At 39.6% G+C, this 14306-nt stretch overlaps 1 protein-coding gene across 1 annotated transcript in view; it reads left to right on the forward strand.

Annotated features, from left to right (window-relative positions):
* Positions 1–293: 293 nt before the first annotated feature.
* Positions 294–14306, forward strand: part of LOC124594041 — a 113837-nt gene continuing 99824 nt past the window's right edge. The window contains exon 1 of the mRNA XM_047132392.1: positions 294–625. Coding sequence (XP_046988348.1) covers positions 294–625 — 332 coding nt within the window. The remainder of the gene's footprint in view (positions 626–14306) is intronic.

The following is a 14306-nucleotide window of genomic DNA, read 5'->3' on the forward strand; positions in this document are numbered from 1 at the left end:
GCACCGGCTTTTGAAACTGACTGCAAACGATTTTGTTGCCTACAACATACACTGCGCGTGAAGTCCACGAAGATAAGATACGAGAAATTAGGGCTCATACGGAACCACACAGGCAGTCGCTTTCCCTCGTTCCATTTACTAGTGGAACAGGAAAAGAACTGACTAGTAGTGGTACGAGGTACCTCCAGCCACGTGCCTTAAGGTGGATTGCGGATTATCTATATAGATTTAGATGTAGATTGAGAGAAATGAGTGCAGATAAGCTTAAGCGAGATTGTTGACTTGGAGACGTGATGTGCTACGGGAGTGGTTGTGGTTGTGGTTGTGGTGTGTTCCAGCAGGCTGAGGACTACAGCTTCCTGGACAACGGGCAGGTAGCGCACATCCTCGCCGGTCCGGGCGGTGTGCCGCCGGCGGCGGAGGCGCTTCCCGCTGGACTAGGAGCGGGGGCGGCAGCGGTGGGCGCAGGGGCGATGGGGGCGGCGGGGGCGGCAGCCGTCGTGGTGGAGGCGGAGCGGCTGCAGGGCCGCGGGGGCGTGCCCGCCGGCTTCGAGGCCCGCCTGCCGCCGCCCGCGGCCAACCTCAGCGCCAGGGACGGCACGTGGCAGATCGTCTCCGGGACCAGGTAACCACCCTCCACTGTGGCGAATAAAAAGCATCCGCACTGCCTGTTGACATAATTTTATTAAAAAGTATAGAGATTGTGATTCCTGAAATGTAGGATAGGCAGAAAGAAGCTTTGGGATCCGTTTTAGAGAACATAGTGACAACTCAGGCTCAACATCAGCTTTAAGCCCCCATCTACGTGAAACAGACCATTCGCTTACTAACTTCCATTCGAATTTGCAGGTGCTGCACTATTAAAATAAGTGTATTACGCTGAACATTTTAGAGGTTGTTGAAATTTACCGGTTACTAAGAAAGTTCCCCGAAATTTCTCTCAATGTACAGACTGAGCTGCGCTGTAGAAGTCTGCTATCCAATTTTGATTGTCGATGTAGACAATAGTTAGCCTAACCATACACCTAACTGATGCATCTCTGAGAACGCCGTTATTCTTTATTGTGGTTCTTGTTTTCGCAAGACTCAGTTTTTAATTTTGTTCCCAGATGTCGTAAATGGACATAAAAGAACTTTTTTATGTGCCGTGAAATACTTTGGATGCACTATACGCTTGCTAGTTCTAAAAAGTAGTGTAATGTACGAGGCGTATTTCTTAAGTAAGTACCTTTTTGAAATTAAAAAAAGACGTGCTAAGATATTTCAATAATTTTATTTTTACATGAAAGCCTGTACCTTAATCTACCCTCCTCAAAGAAGTCTGCCGCCTGACTTGTTAACCACTGCGTCACCACTGTTTTGACTTCGTCATCGTCTTGAAGACGCTGACCGCCCACGTGTTTCTTCAAGTGCAGGAACAGATGGTAGTTACTGGGTGCAAGATCGGCGCTGTACGGAGGATGATCTAGAGTTTCCTTTCGAAAAGATGTGATGAGATCTTTGATCTGATTCGCCACATACGGACGGGCATTGTCTTGCAGGAAAACGATGCTCTTGCTCAAATTCCATGGACTGTTGCTGGTATTCTGGTGTGACGTGGGCCACCCATGTTTCATCGCCCGTAACAATTTGGCTTAAAAAATCATCACCGTCGTTATGGTACCACTCAAGGAAAGTCAATGCACTGTCCTAACGTTTGGTTTTGTGCATATCCGTCAACATTCTCGGCACCCAACGTGCTCACAATTTTCGCAATTCAAGTGCTTGGTCACAATGCCATATAAAACACTACGAGAGACATTGGGAAAGTCATCCCGCAAGGAGGAAATCGTAAAGCGCCTGTTTTCTCTTACCTTATGGTCCATTTCCTGCACCAAACTTTCATTAACGAGTAAGGACGCCCACTCTGTTGTTCATCATGCACATTTGTGCGGCCATCTTTAAATCCTCTCACCCACTTTCTTACCATTCCATCACTCGTAATGTTTTCCCCGTAAACTGCACAGATCTCACGGTGAATGTCGATCACTTTTAGGCCCTTAGCACTAAGAAATCTTATGACAGCCCGTACTTCACAGTCGGCGGGAGTCACGATTATCGGAGGCATCTTAAACACTCAGTCTGTAAACACGGAAGAATCAGACTGTAATGGCCTCAGTGCGTAGATTAACGTACAGGCTTTCATGTAAAAATAAAATTATTCAGATATCTTAGGACGCCTTTTTTTTATTTCAAAACTTTACTTACTTAAAAAACACGCCTCGTCGCATTCAAAAAATTCATGTTATCGTCGAAACAGAAGCACAACTTCAAACAGCCGAGATCGCTATTGTAAAGAATTTATTGTGATGACCGGTTCCAGCAAACAACGCTCCAATAATCAGCATAGTTCACATGTTACTAGTTGAGTTTTTTCAAGATTGTATTTGTATTTTGAAGTTTTTAACCGTTTTAAAAAAAGGAATCCCAATGTCCACATAACACGTAATTCACGTAAATTTCACGCACTGTAAAGCGAACCCCGACCTTTCGAGTCATAGCATCAGTCCGGTCAGAGACCGGTGCTAGCACCACCTCGCACACGTAACTCGTAATATCGACCCAACAGTACAGCTTACACTGGCGCCGTGCGGGCTTCCTTGTTGTCTGTGATATGGTAAGACATTCAAGTCACTATTACACTTATCTGTCTAAATTAAGCCACCTTAATGTGAAGTTTTTAGTTAGTATCCGTAACTATACAGGAGTCAGAAATTTAAATAGGTTTACCCGGCTTCCTATCACTTACAGGAGCCACGCTGTCGCAGTCAGTTTAACAATAGGCAACTGTTTTTAGAGTGCTGTCGGTTTTATCTTGACGATGAACGATATAACTTGGCTCTAACCAATCACTTCGCCACACTATGACTTTAAAAAAAAATTGTGAGTACATAGCTGTCACTGCTATATGGGGCTTTATGGTAGTACATGTCTTTTATTAAAAGTACTGTAATGTTTTAATTCCTTGTACAGATCACCTGAAGATACATCTCTACTGATGCAAACCGATAGTGGCTTTTTCATAGTAGTATTTAAACAGCCAGTGCGGACATTCACCATGTGCAATTTTGGCTGCAGTTGCCCGACCTCTAAAATAGTGCCCTACAGTACACAAGTGCCTCAAGTATGTGTGTCGTAACAGCGCACACTTCTCTACGTGCCTTAAGGTGACTTGCTTTCATTTGCAATTTTCAAGTTGGAATCAACACTAAAAAAATACACCTTTTCACCTTTAAGCCAAAAAGTCATGGGTACTCCCCTTCACGAGGAGATAAGAATTGTAAAAATTACAGGTGCCTGCAGCATTATGACCGCTCATACTGAGCCAGGAATATTCTAAATGGAAAAGGTCATCACTGTGATGATTCTAACAAAGCCTCATGGGCGGAAACGTCCCCAAATACTTTCTTAGGATTATTTGGAATACTTATCTTTTTAGAATGTTTTGTATATCTGTCTTACTTCAAGTTTGTCTTTGTCGTTCACTATACGAGGCATGTTCAAAAAGTAACGGGAAACAAGCTCAAGTATTAGTCTACGTCAATGCTATCTCCTTAGCTATCTCATTTAATAGCTATTAAAGCTCCCATTATATACATACATACATACATACGATGCTCTTTTTTCAGTCCCCGAAACCCTTCTGTAACTCGATCGTTGGGACAGCTTTTAGCTCTCTCAAAGATACATTTGCAATCTCGTCTATCCTTGTAAAAGGACGGCCCTTTAAAGTATTTTTTATTTTTGAGAATTAAAAAAAACATCTCCGGCGAATATGGAATCTGAAGAGTATTGTTTCTCGTCACAAATTCACTAAAAAGAAACGAAGTGTGACATGTGCATTATCGTGATGCAAAACCCATGGACTGTCGCCATAAATCCGAATGTTTTTTCAGATTGCTTCACACAAACTGTCGCCAATCCAAGACAACAGTGAGCATAACCATCACACCTACCACACTTGTCGAACATTTCCCCGTCTTGGCTATCCAGCATGCTTCCGTTGGGAAGACTGAACCTTAGTTTCGACGTCAGATCCGTAAAACTATGTTTCATCTCCATTTATCAAACGTTTCAGTAATTCTGCATCATTGTTGCCTTCATGTAGCTACTCCTAAGCAACTTGCATCCACCTCTGTTTTTGTACCAAATTCAACTATTTTTGAACAAATCTTTCCGTCTCAATTTTCATACTCCAAACACAAATTTTTGGGACATAAACCATTTCCTGTGCCATCATCACCAGCGACTTCTCTGTTTCATTACTTTCACTTTATCCTCGATGTCGTCGGTTGATGATGTGCCGGTGCGTCCAAGCCGCTCGTCGCTTTCGACGTCTTTACGATCTGCTTTGATCGTAATCCCTTGTTTTATTCATATTCAGTCCCACCTCAATCAGTATTTAACGTTTTTAAAACTTTGCTGCATTGTATTTCGTTGTTATAGTAAAATTAAATACAGATTCTCTTTTGCATTCATACGCAAAATAAATAATCTCCGATACAACCAAAATAAAATGTAATCATTTTGACAGCTGGCAACAGAATAAATATCCGACGTGACTGACGGTTTACATATACAATACTTTCATATTTTTGGGAAATAGTCACATAATAATGTTTAAATGAAATTTCCGCCGTTTGACTGTATAAGTTATTTATTTTGCATTACTACACACTATCAGCTGACATCAGGACCATAGCGACGATGTCTGGTTTCCATTTTTTATATCGCAACTCCTCATTTTCTAGTCAGTTAATCTGAGGCGCCATCACTCTATAATGAATGTAAAGTTAGTATCAGAAAGAGGATAAGGTTTTGTTGCTACACATTGATTAACTTTGGGTTTAACGTTTTCAAGAAAGAAAAAATAAACTAAAGTAAAAAAGAAGAAAAAACATTGTGTGCGAGAGTTATGTGAAATGATAGATGTTTTATTATCGGTAATATCATTTACTTCCGTTACCCTGTATATTACACTCCACTCTATGCTCTTCATATAATCCTTCACTTATGGTCTGTATTGCTTAACAGATTTTTGTTTTTTTTTTTTTACTAGCCTCCTTAGTAATACCTTTAATCTCCGTAGACAATTTATTCCTTTATAGAAGATGCTGTTTTGAGATTTAGGTTTATCCTCTCTTGGTAAAAGTAAGTTCAGCTTAGATCTTATTCTATAGTCATGGACAGACCTGCCTGTGCAGTAATTATTAATGTTATTTTCGATGTGCACGACTGACTGGTAAATGTACGCGCAAGCTGCAGTTAAAATCACCATTGTTTTGAACAGATCTTCACAGTGGTTATTATCCTTGTCCCCACGTTCTGTATTTTGGAAACAGTTCATATTTTGGCCATTTGTTCCTCAGGAAAACGTTCCATAACTAAGAACTGAGTAAATGTACGAATATCATGTGACTGAAAGGTATTTACCATTACACATTGATGACAGGACTCTAAAAGCATAACATGCTGATGACATTCTGTTTGCAAGGATCTTCGCGTGTTCACATAACTTCAGCTGAAAAAAAGTATTCATTCTTATAAAATTTGTGCTTGTTACGCAGTTTATAGAGGTGTCATCTATATTTAACGGGTGAAATGCTCATTCAGCAAGTTTACATTCAGATTGCATTCTGACGTCCACTTGAAATGCATTGCAGTAATATGATATCTCACAAGTAATGAAAAATCTGTAAGACGATAAGTCAGTCACACATAGTTTTACATACTCATTTTGATAACATTTACTTAAAATATATCCTTCATTGCCCATACATGTCACATAGTTAATGTTACTATTTCTCTGAACGTGCTCCTATTGGCGCTCACTTTTGTTTAGCCATGATGGGAATTAATCTGACGTTGCTGAATCCTATTCATGACCTATAAGTCGTCTTTCATATTATGGTGAGAAGTCACGCACATGTGAAGTTCCAGATGACGCGACCGTTCTTCTTACGTAAATTAGATAAAAAGGCGAATAACTTGACATTGAAGTCAGAATTCCGTCCGTTGTTGCAGAACTCTGTGCAGTAATAAATTTCCACACACTTTTCTTCCATTAATGCTGGTTAAAGTAGGAAAAGTACACAGTCATATTTTGCTAATAGAATTTTCACGTAAGACGTCACACAAATAAATTACGTAAAATTTTTCAGAATTTTGGACATTAATTTCGAAACATAGCACAAGTTTTCAGATATGAAATTCAGTGTTGGTCTTACGAAATCCTACATGTATACCCTCAGTACAAAACCACCTTGTTTCTTGTTGCACACTCTAGGTTTCCCTATCTACTTGTTTTACTTTGTAATTACTTGTCTGGTAAATTGATTTTTATTATATATATATATATATATATTTGTTAATTCTGAGTTGCTGGTTCTCTCTTTCAGTAGACTGCCTGCATATAGGTAAAATTGTATCCCACGTAATATCAGTACATAGCTGTTTCACGTTGCATTTTTACACTAGGTGGTATATTGCAGGCGAGCTTCATCTTTCCAGTTTTAGTCGCTAAGATACTTATTCAAATACTATACAATATCTTAGCATATAGATCATTTTTATGGACTTCATCTGAGCTAACTATACGTCAACATACTCGTATTTTGCTTTGCAGGAAGAGACACACTCCTGAAAGACATCTTACGCATGTGGCTTGTCTTAGTTTGAAACACCATATGATCCCCAGCAAATTTTATAGCGAGTTTCATACCGTTTCTTTCTGAATTATGATTCCCATTTTACGTGAGATTTCTCTTGGGTATACAGAAAATGAGCTACATTAGCTCATAACGAGTATCAGACTTCGTTAATTATGGTGCTCTTTCTTTATTTTCTTTCTGTTTCCTGGTACTCTGTCACGCCTCTATTGGTAACTGCTGAAGAAAACTGATTTCTTTGTATGCTACTGTTGTGAATTCTTTTTTGAGAAACGTACACAGTTCCAGTATCCTAACCATTTTATTTAAAAATCTCTGTGCCTTATGTGGCTTATACTGCAGCTTTCCCATCCAATTTCGTAATTATTTCAAGATACTTTCAAGCAAAGAAATTGGCTGTTCAGTTATCTTAGCCTTCCTAACACATTTCATATTTCCACGCTGTTGACAGTATATTGCCAATCTACAGCGCTGGTGTGACACTACAAGAAATCCTAATAAACTGAAGAAAACGCGGTAATGTACCGCCCGTGAAACGTGATTTACACAGTTGTGTTTGTTGTCACGGAAATACCTTTTCACAGCTTAAAATTTCACTCGCTTCTCCGGGCACAAAATCATCAATACCGTACTGGAAGCAACAACCACAGACTTAAGCTCATCTTCAAATCGGCTAAACTCAGTTGACATCACAGTTTGGCTATAATGCCACTCTCAACTAAGTCGCTTACAAATCTTTCATCCATATTGAGCTGCTTGCACTCGCTCACAAGGCACATTCAGTCCGGATACAGGCAGTCTGCTCTACACATAGGTGCTACTGGATGTCCAGCATGAGGGGAGGTACTCACTTTCCCATGCTGACCGTTATGCTGAGTGCAGTTCAAGAGTGGCGAACAGTTCCTCGTTGAATCTGTGTTCAAATCCCCTATACAAATTATTATTACAGTAAGCACGCGGTAGAGACCGGGTGGAATAAAAAAAGGAGAGAAAAGTAAAGTCGTACGTGGCCATTTGCTGTAGGCGTTTCATTTGCGTACTTCTAAAGGTTTTTTTTTCTTTGCTTTGTGCTAATTTTCTTTTCCTCTTCGCCCTGATGCTAACAAACAAACAGAAATAATCAGAAAAGATTCGTGTGTTAAAATATTTCAGAGAATAACAACACATAATATACTATATAGTCGTTAAAACAGTGACTCGTCAGTTCAGTAAATCATAACTTGTCATACTGAAAACATCGCCCTTTGATACAGGACGATGCATCCGCATGTTGGCGCGCAAATCTGAGCAGTTTCCATTCACAATTTCAAATACACTGAGGAGCCAAAACATTATGACCGCATTTTTAACACCGTGTTGGTACAACTTTAAACGCAATACAGCAGCGAATCTGCGTGACATGGCGTAGCCAGTCCTTAGTATGTTACCGATAGAGTCCCTTACGTGTTCTATAGTGTTCAAACTATGTGAATTTGGCTACAAAGACATCAACGTGAGTGCACTATCATGCTTCTCTAGCCGCTGTAACACTTTTCTGGCCTAGAGACACAGGCAGTTATACTGCTGGAAGACACAAGACACCATTGCCGTCAGGGAAGACGTCAAACGTGAAGGGATGCAGCTGGTTCGCAGTAATGTTCGTGTAGTCCACATCGGTCAAGGTACCTTCGATTAGTAGCAAAGGCCTCTAACACCCCAACTTAATGAATACTGTCACCACTAGTATGCGTGACATGTATTGTTCAAATGTGTGGCATGGCATGATGCCACAAACGGTTATTGGATTCTAATAACGATCCGCTAGGCACCTCGGAATCGGTCATGGTGTAATAAAAATTGGACCATCAGCAAAAGACAGCTGAATTTAGTTATTTCTAAAAACCTTTATTCGTCACAGACGCGGTGTTCCACATACACACACACACTAGATGAAACTTTTATATTTGTCGTAATGTTCTGGCTCATCGCTGTATATATTATGAACAACTTTTTTCGGTATTATTAGTTTACTGGCTGAATTCTTTTCATGTGTTAACCCCTTCATCTCGGAATAGCACTTGTACCCAACGTCCTCGATTATTTGCTGGAGGTACTCCAGCCACTGCCTTCCTCCACAGTTTTTACCCTCTGCATGTCCCTCACTACAATGGATGATATTCTTTGATGTGTCAACATATGCCCTATCAACACGGCCATTTTCCTTGCCAATATTTCCGTATGATCTTTTCTTTGCTGATTCCTTATCATATCAGTCTATGTAATTTTCGACATCTTTCTATAGCACTACATCTTGGTCTCCCTCTACAATTTTGTACCCTAGACGTCCCTCAATTACCAGACGATTTGACTGATCAGGCGATCCCTCTTTTTGAGTCAACTAGCGTCCTATGTTTCTTTTTCCCCTAATTTGATGCAGTACTTACTCATTAGCTACTCCATCTACCCACTTAAACTTTCAGAATTATTCTGTAACTTCAAATTTCAGAAACTTTTGTCTCTTCTTGTCTGAACTGCTTATGGTCCGCGTTTCATTTCCGTAAAAAGCTACACTCCATCCAACCACTGTCAAAAAGACATCCTACTACTTACACTTACGTTAGATGTCAACAGATTTCTCATCGACTACTTTTAGTATCTCATTTCCTAATCTAATTCATTCCTCTTCACCTGTTTTAATTCGACCACGTTTAGTGTCTCATTTGCTAACTGAAATTGGTGCTGTTTTGTCATGGTCTTGACTGTAAATATTTTAATATGTGGTTCCCTTGGGCTGTGGCGCCGTCCTGTGTGCAGATTTCGACGTAAATCGTACGTTGTGTTGCCGGAATATGCCAGTTCTTATTTTGTTTTATTTGAATAACGTGCCAACGAACCTTTTATTCACTTATTATATTCTGGTCACTTATAAGAACACAGATTAAGAACCAATATCTCTCTTCAAGAAGACACAGCTTGTTTAAATTTAATTTAAATAGTTCATAGTCACTGCGTGCTATACTTATGAACTGTTTACTACACACGCTACAGAACAGGCTGCGTCGACGTAATTATATGGTCTGCACTAATGATTCTGATTTTTACTTATAGGTTTGCAAAGTTTATAGTCTTTCTACTTTTTTTCTGCAGATAGGTCAATAAATATTCATCCACAAGTTATCAAAATGTTTCAGCAAGATGTTTCAGCTAGCTTACAGTTTACGTCTGACCAGAGATTTTAACTGACCGCAGTATTGAAATTTTATACTATCACTTGAATGTCGATATCGATACTGTTAACTTTTGCAAATATTCACACTAACATGCAGTTAATTTCACCTTTTACTTTACACTTGATAATTCCATAAATATTACAAATCTTCAGTTCTAATTAGTAAATAATCTCCCTTTCTCTCTCTTTAAATAAACTGAAGTCTCTGTCTTTGGATGACGAAAATTATGCCGACTTGACATTTACTTCCGTAAAATGATCGCTACACTTTTTAAAATAACTTGTTATATTTTCAGTACTTTAACGCGACACGCAATAGAAGCAACTGCAACAACAGAATAAAAGTAATCACAGAACAGGAATCTGGATGGAAACAAGAACAGTAATCGGAATAGTAAAATTTAACAGTGATGGTTGTATATATAGGCCAAAACGAACTATGGTATTACAGCTTTGCTGCGCGGGATTAGCCGAGCGGTCTAGGCGATGGAGTCATGGACTGTGCGGCTGGTCCCGGCGGAGGTTCGAGTCTTCCCTCGGGCATGGGCGTGTGTGTGTTTGTCCGTAGGATAATTTAGGTTAAGTAGTGTCTAAGCTTAGGGAATGATGACCTTAGCAGTTAAGTCCCATAAGATTTCACATACATTTGAACATTATTTGGTATTACAGATCTGTTAGTTAATAACTTTGTTCTTAGTCATTTTACTTCCTTTTAATTAAAATTTCTACTTAATTATTTCAAATGACATTAATTAAAAATTATTATGAAAGAAAGAACTACTGAAATATATCCCTAACATTGACGGAAATGAGAGGCCGTTTACATAATGTATCAGCGTCACCTGTTTTAATTGGTCTACATTCTATTACTGTGGTCTTTTTTGTTGATGTTGATCTTATAACCTCTTTTCAAGACTCTGTCCATTCCATTCAACCGATCTTCCAAACTCTTTGCTGTCTCTGATAGAATTGCAATGTCATAGGCAAACCTCAAAGTTTTTCTTCTCCCTGAACTGTAATTTCCTTTCCAAATTTCTCTTCGTTTTGTTTACTGCTTGCTTAATGTACAGTTTGAATGACACTGGGGATAGGCTACAAGCTTGTCTCACTCTCTTCTCAATTACTGCTTCCTTTCCACGCGCTTCAGTACTTGTAACTACTTACCAGTTTCTGTGCAGGTTGTGTATAATATTCATTCCCTTTATTTTATCCATACTTCCTTCAAAATTTCAAAGAGTGTAATCCAATAAATATTGTCAAGAGGTCTCATGAAATCCAAAAATGCTGTAAATGTAGGTTTAGCTTTCCATGAGCTATCTTTTAAGATCAGTCAGGATTGTCTCGGATTTCCTTACAAGATCGACCTACACCAGTTTCTCCATTCTTCTGTAAATAATTCGTGTCAGTATTTTGCAACCATGGCGTATTAAATTGGCAATTCGATAATATTCACCCCTGTGAGCTCCTACCCTTTTTGAAAGTGAAATTATTACGATCTTCTTGACGTCTGAGGATATTTCGCACGTCTCATATGAAGGGCTTATTTCAATAGTGGTACAAGTGCATTACCTCCACTTTTCTGTCTATAATGCTTCTGACATTAATGGTCCAAACAAACAGAAAGAAACGTTCATCTCTAGAAATAAGCCATATGCTTGAATATTTCTGGTATCTCAACTGCAGATTTTTCAGTGCTCATTTAACTTTAGGACTCTTTATCTCAGAATGAACAAAAATGGACTTGTACCACTACTGAAATAAGCCCTTCATATATCCTGCATACCAGGTCGAATAATTTTGACACTGTTGCCTCTTCCAAGGATCTCAATAATTCTGAGGAAATGTCGTCTACTTCAGGGAACTTGTTCCGACTTAGATCCTTCAGTGCTCTGTCAATTTCTTCTCGCAGTGTAATATCTCTGATGGCATATTCATTTACCTCCTCTTCCGTTTTTATAATATTTTCTTCAAGTTCGTTTCCCTTGTACAGCTCTTGTATATATTCCTTCTACTCTTCAGTTCTTCCCCTTCTGTACTCACTGCTGACTTACCATCTGAGCCATTGATGTTCATGCCAATGTATTCCATTGTGACATGGTACAGGCAAACAAAAAAAAAGCAGCATTTAACAATGAAAGATTTTTTTACAAGAAAACATAAACGACATAAAACAGAAAACAGGAAGAGATCGACCAGATCTATGAGAAGAATTGTCGCTCTTTGAATACAGTTCGACGAAGGTGTGAGAGAGCACACAGTCTGTCACCATAGCTTACTCTGAAAGATCGGGACCAGTCGCAGTCACAGTCTGTGGTAGCACTCCGTAGTGCTGGCCCTGGTGCCCAGTGTTGGAGACTCGTCTGTGTCACTCGGATTCATGGTCGGTTTCAGTCTCGTCTTCGGATTCGGCATTAGGCGGCACTCCTATAATGGCTGGCCTGCATGTGGATACCAGGAAGTGGCCGGTGTGTTGATACCAGGAGGTAGCCGGCGTCACGTGGCTTCGCGAATGCTTGATACTGCCGCCTGTGTCCGACGATCGTGGCGCCGTGGTTACCGCAACGGATGTCACACTGCAGACGCCTGGCGGGACGGCAACCCGCAGCGCAATGCTGTGTGGCGCGTGTACTGGGTCATCAGGCACCAACCACACACTGCATTCCGCTTCCTTTCGGGGGGAGATGGCGAAGCTATCTCAATGCATAGACAGTGGCTGTGGCAGAGTCGGCAGCCAAGCACTCGGCACGTACAGCTGCTTCTCTCCAAAGATTTTGATTTTCGTATAAGCTGCACCTGTCTTTCTCCTAATCACGCATGCTTCTACATCCTTGCATTTATCCTCTAACCATTCCTGCTTAGCCATTTTGCACTTCCTGTCTTTCTCATTTTTTGACGTCTCTACTGTTTCCTTTACTGCATTCTTATATTTTCTCCTTTCGTCAGTTATATATATCTAGCAAACGCGAAAGCATCACTGAGATGGTCACTCAAATCCAGTGACAAACCGTACGAGTGAGGAGTTAATATAACGATGTGGTTTACAGTTAAAAATATATATCGTTATAAATATACGATACGCTGCCTCTCGAATTACCACACTTCATCTCCCTTGTTTACGAAAGTGCTCGCCATGGGAGCCCACGTTCGAACGCATAGAGATCCGACGTAGTGCAGTCACAACACCGCAACATGCAGGCCTGTCTAGATCTGCATTTGTGTTCTGTCATTCAATATCATTGTAGCTGTTTAATTTTATTAGGAATTTACTTCATTTATTGTTAGATGAACAGGCGCCCAAAACATTGATACAAGATTCTCTTGAAGCTTTTATTGTTCAGTGTTACAACAATTTGACACGAGAGTGTCGAAATTTATTTTCACACCTCTTGTTTCTGGAAAGTAAAATACTAAGGTTTTGGAAACTAATTAATTTTTTTCAATCATCGTCTTAAAGTTGTCTTGGTTGCATATGATGCTAAAATGCCCAATTACAAAGGCTGCGGAATATCGATAACTGTAATGTTAAGAAAAAAGGTAGAATGGAGGTTGAAACTTAATGAATAACATTTCTTATTATTCATCAAGTTTCACTTTGGAAGCGCTACTGAAATAATCAGCACATTATTATCGTCTTTTCCGTTCTCTTGCCGTCTAGTTTCGAAGAAGTTTCTTATTTTGAAGTGACAAGAGAATAGGATAGGAGGCTGCAATGAAAAGAAGAAATCATTTTTAATACATTTTTTTTAAAAATTACATTTAGCGATTTAGGAACAGTCAGCGAGCACTAATGTAATCTAATGCATATTATACATGCGAGAGTTTGTCATGGTGTGTGTGTGTGTGTGTGTGTGTGTGTGTGTGTGTGTGTGTGTGTGTGTGTGTGCGTGTGCGTGTGTTTTACACCCTTACGCTGAAACGAATGTTTGGATCTGGATGAAATTTGGTATGGAGATAGCGTATACCCTGAATTAATACATAGGATATCATAGGTAAGTATACTTTCCAAAGGGGTTTTGGTGGGAGTGAGAAAGTAGTGTAGCGCACAATACACAATACACAGAATGAGAGCAGTTACTGACTTGCAACAAAGGGAATAAATTTATCGCTTTCTACATTTTCGTTGTATATGCAGTATAAATTCCGCATGAAGATTTATGTCTTAATTTACTCCTTCTTTATTACTTAACGGTGTTCGCGACATGTTTTGCAGATATTGCTTAAATATAGTACTGAATGTGTCAGCAAAATTGTCATTGTATGACACGTAGTTCCGCATATATGACGCCATAAAAAGGGAGATGCATGACAAACTGCCGCACCACGTATGACTTTAAATTTATTACTTCTTTACTGAAAACTCTATTCGCAACAAATTTTGCTGACAATGTCCT

The sequence above is a fragment of the Schistocerca americana genome, chromosome 2 (assembly GCF_021461395.2).
Source record: "Schistocerca americana isolate TAMUIC-IGC-003095 chromosome 2, iqSchAmer2.1, whole genome shotgun sequence".
In the NCBI taxonomy this organism is placed as follows: Eukaryota; Metazoa; Arthropoda; class Insecta; order Orthoptera; family Acrididae; genus Schistocerca; species Schistocerca americana.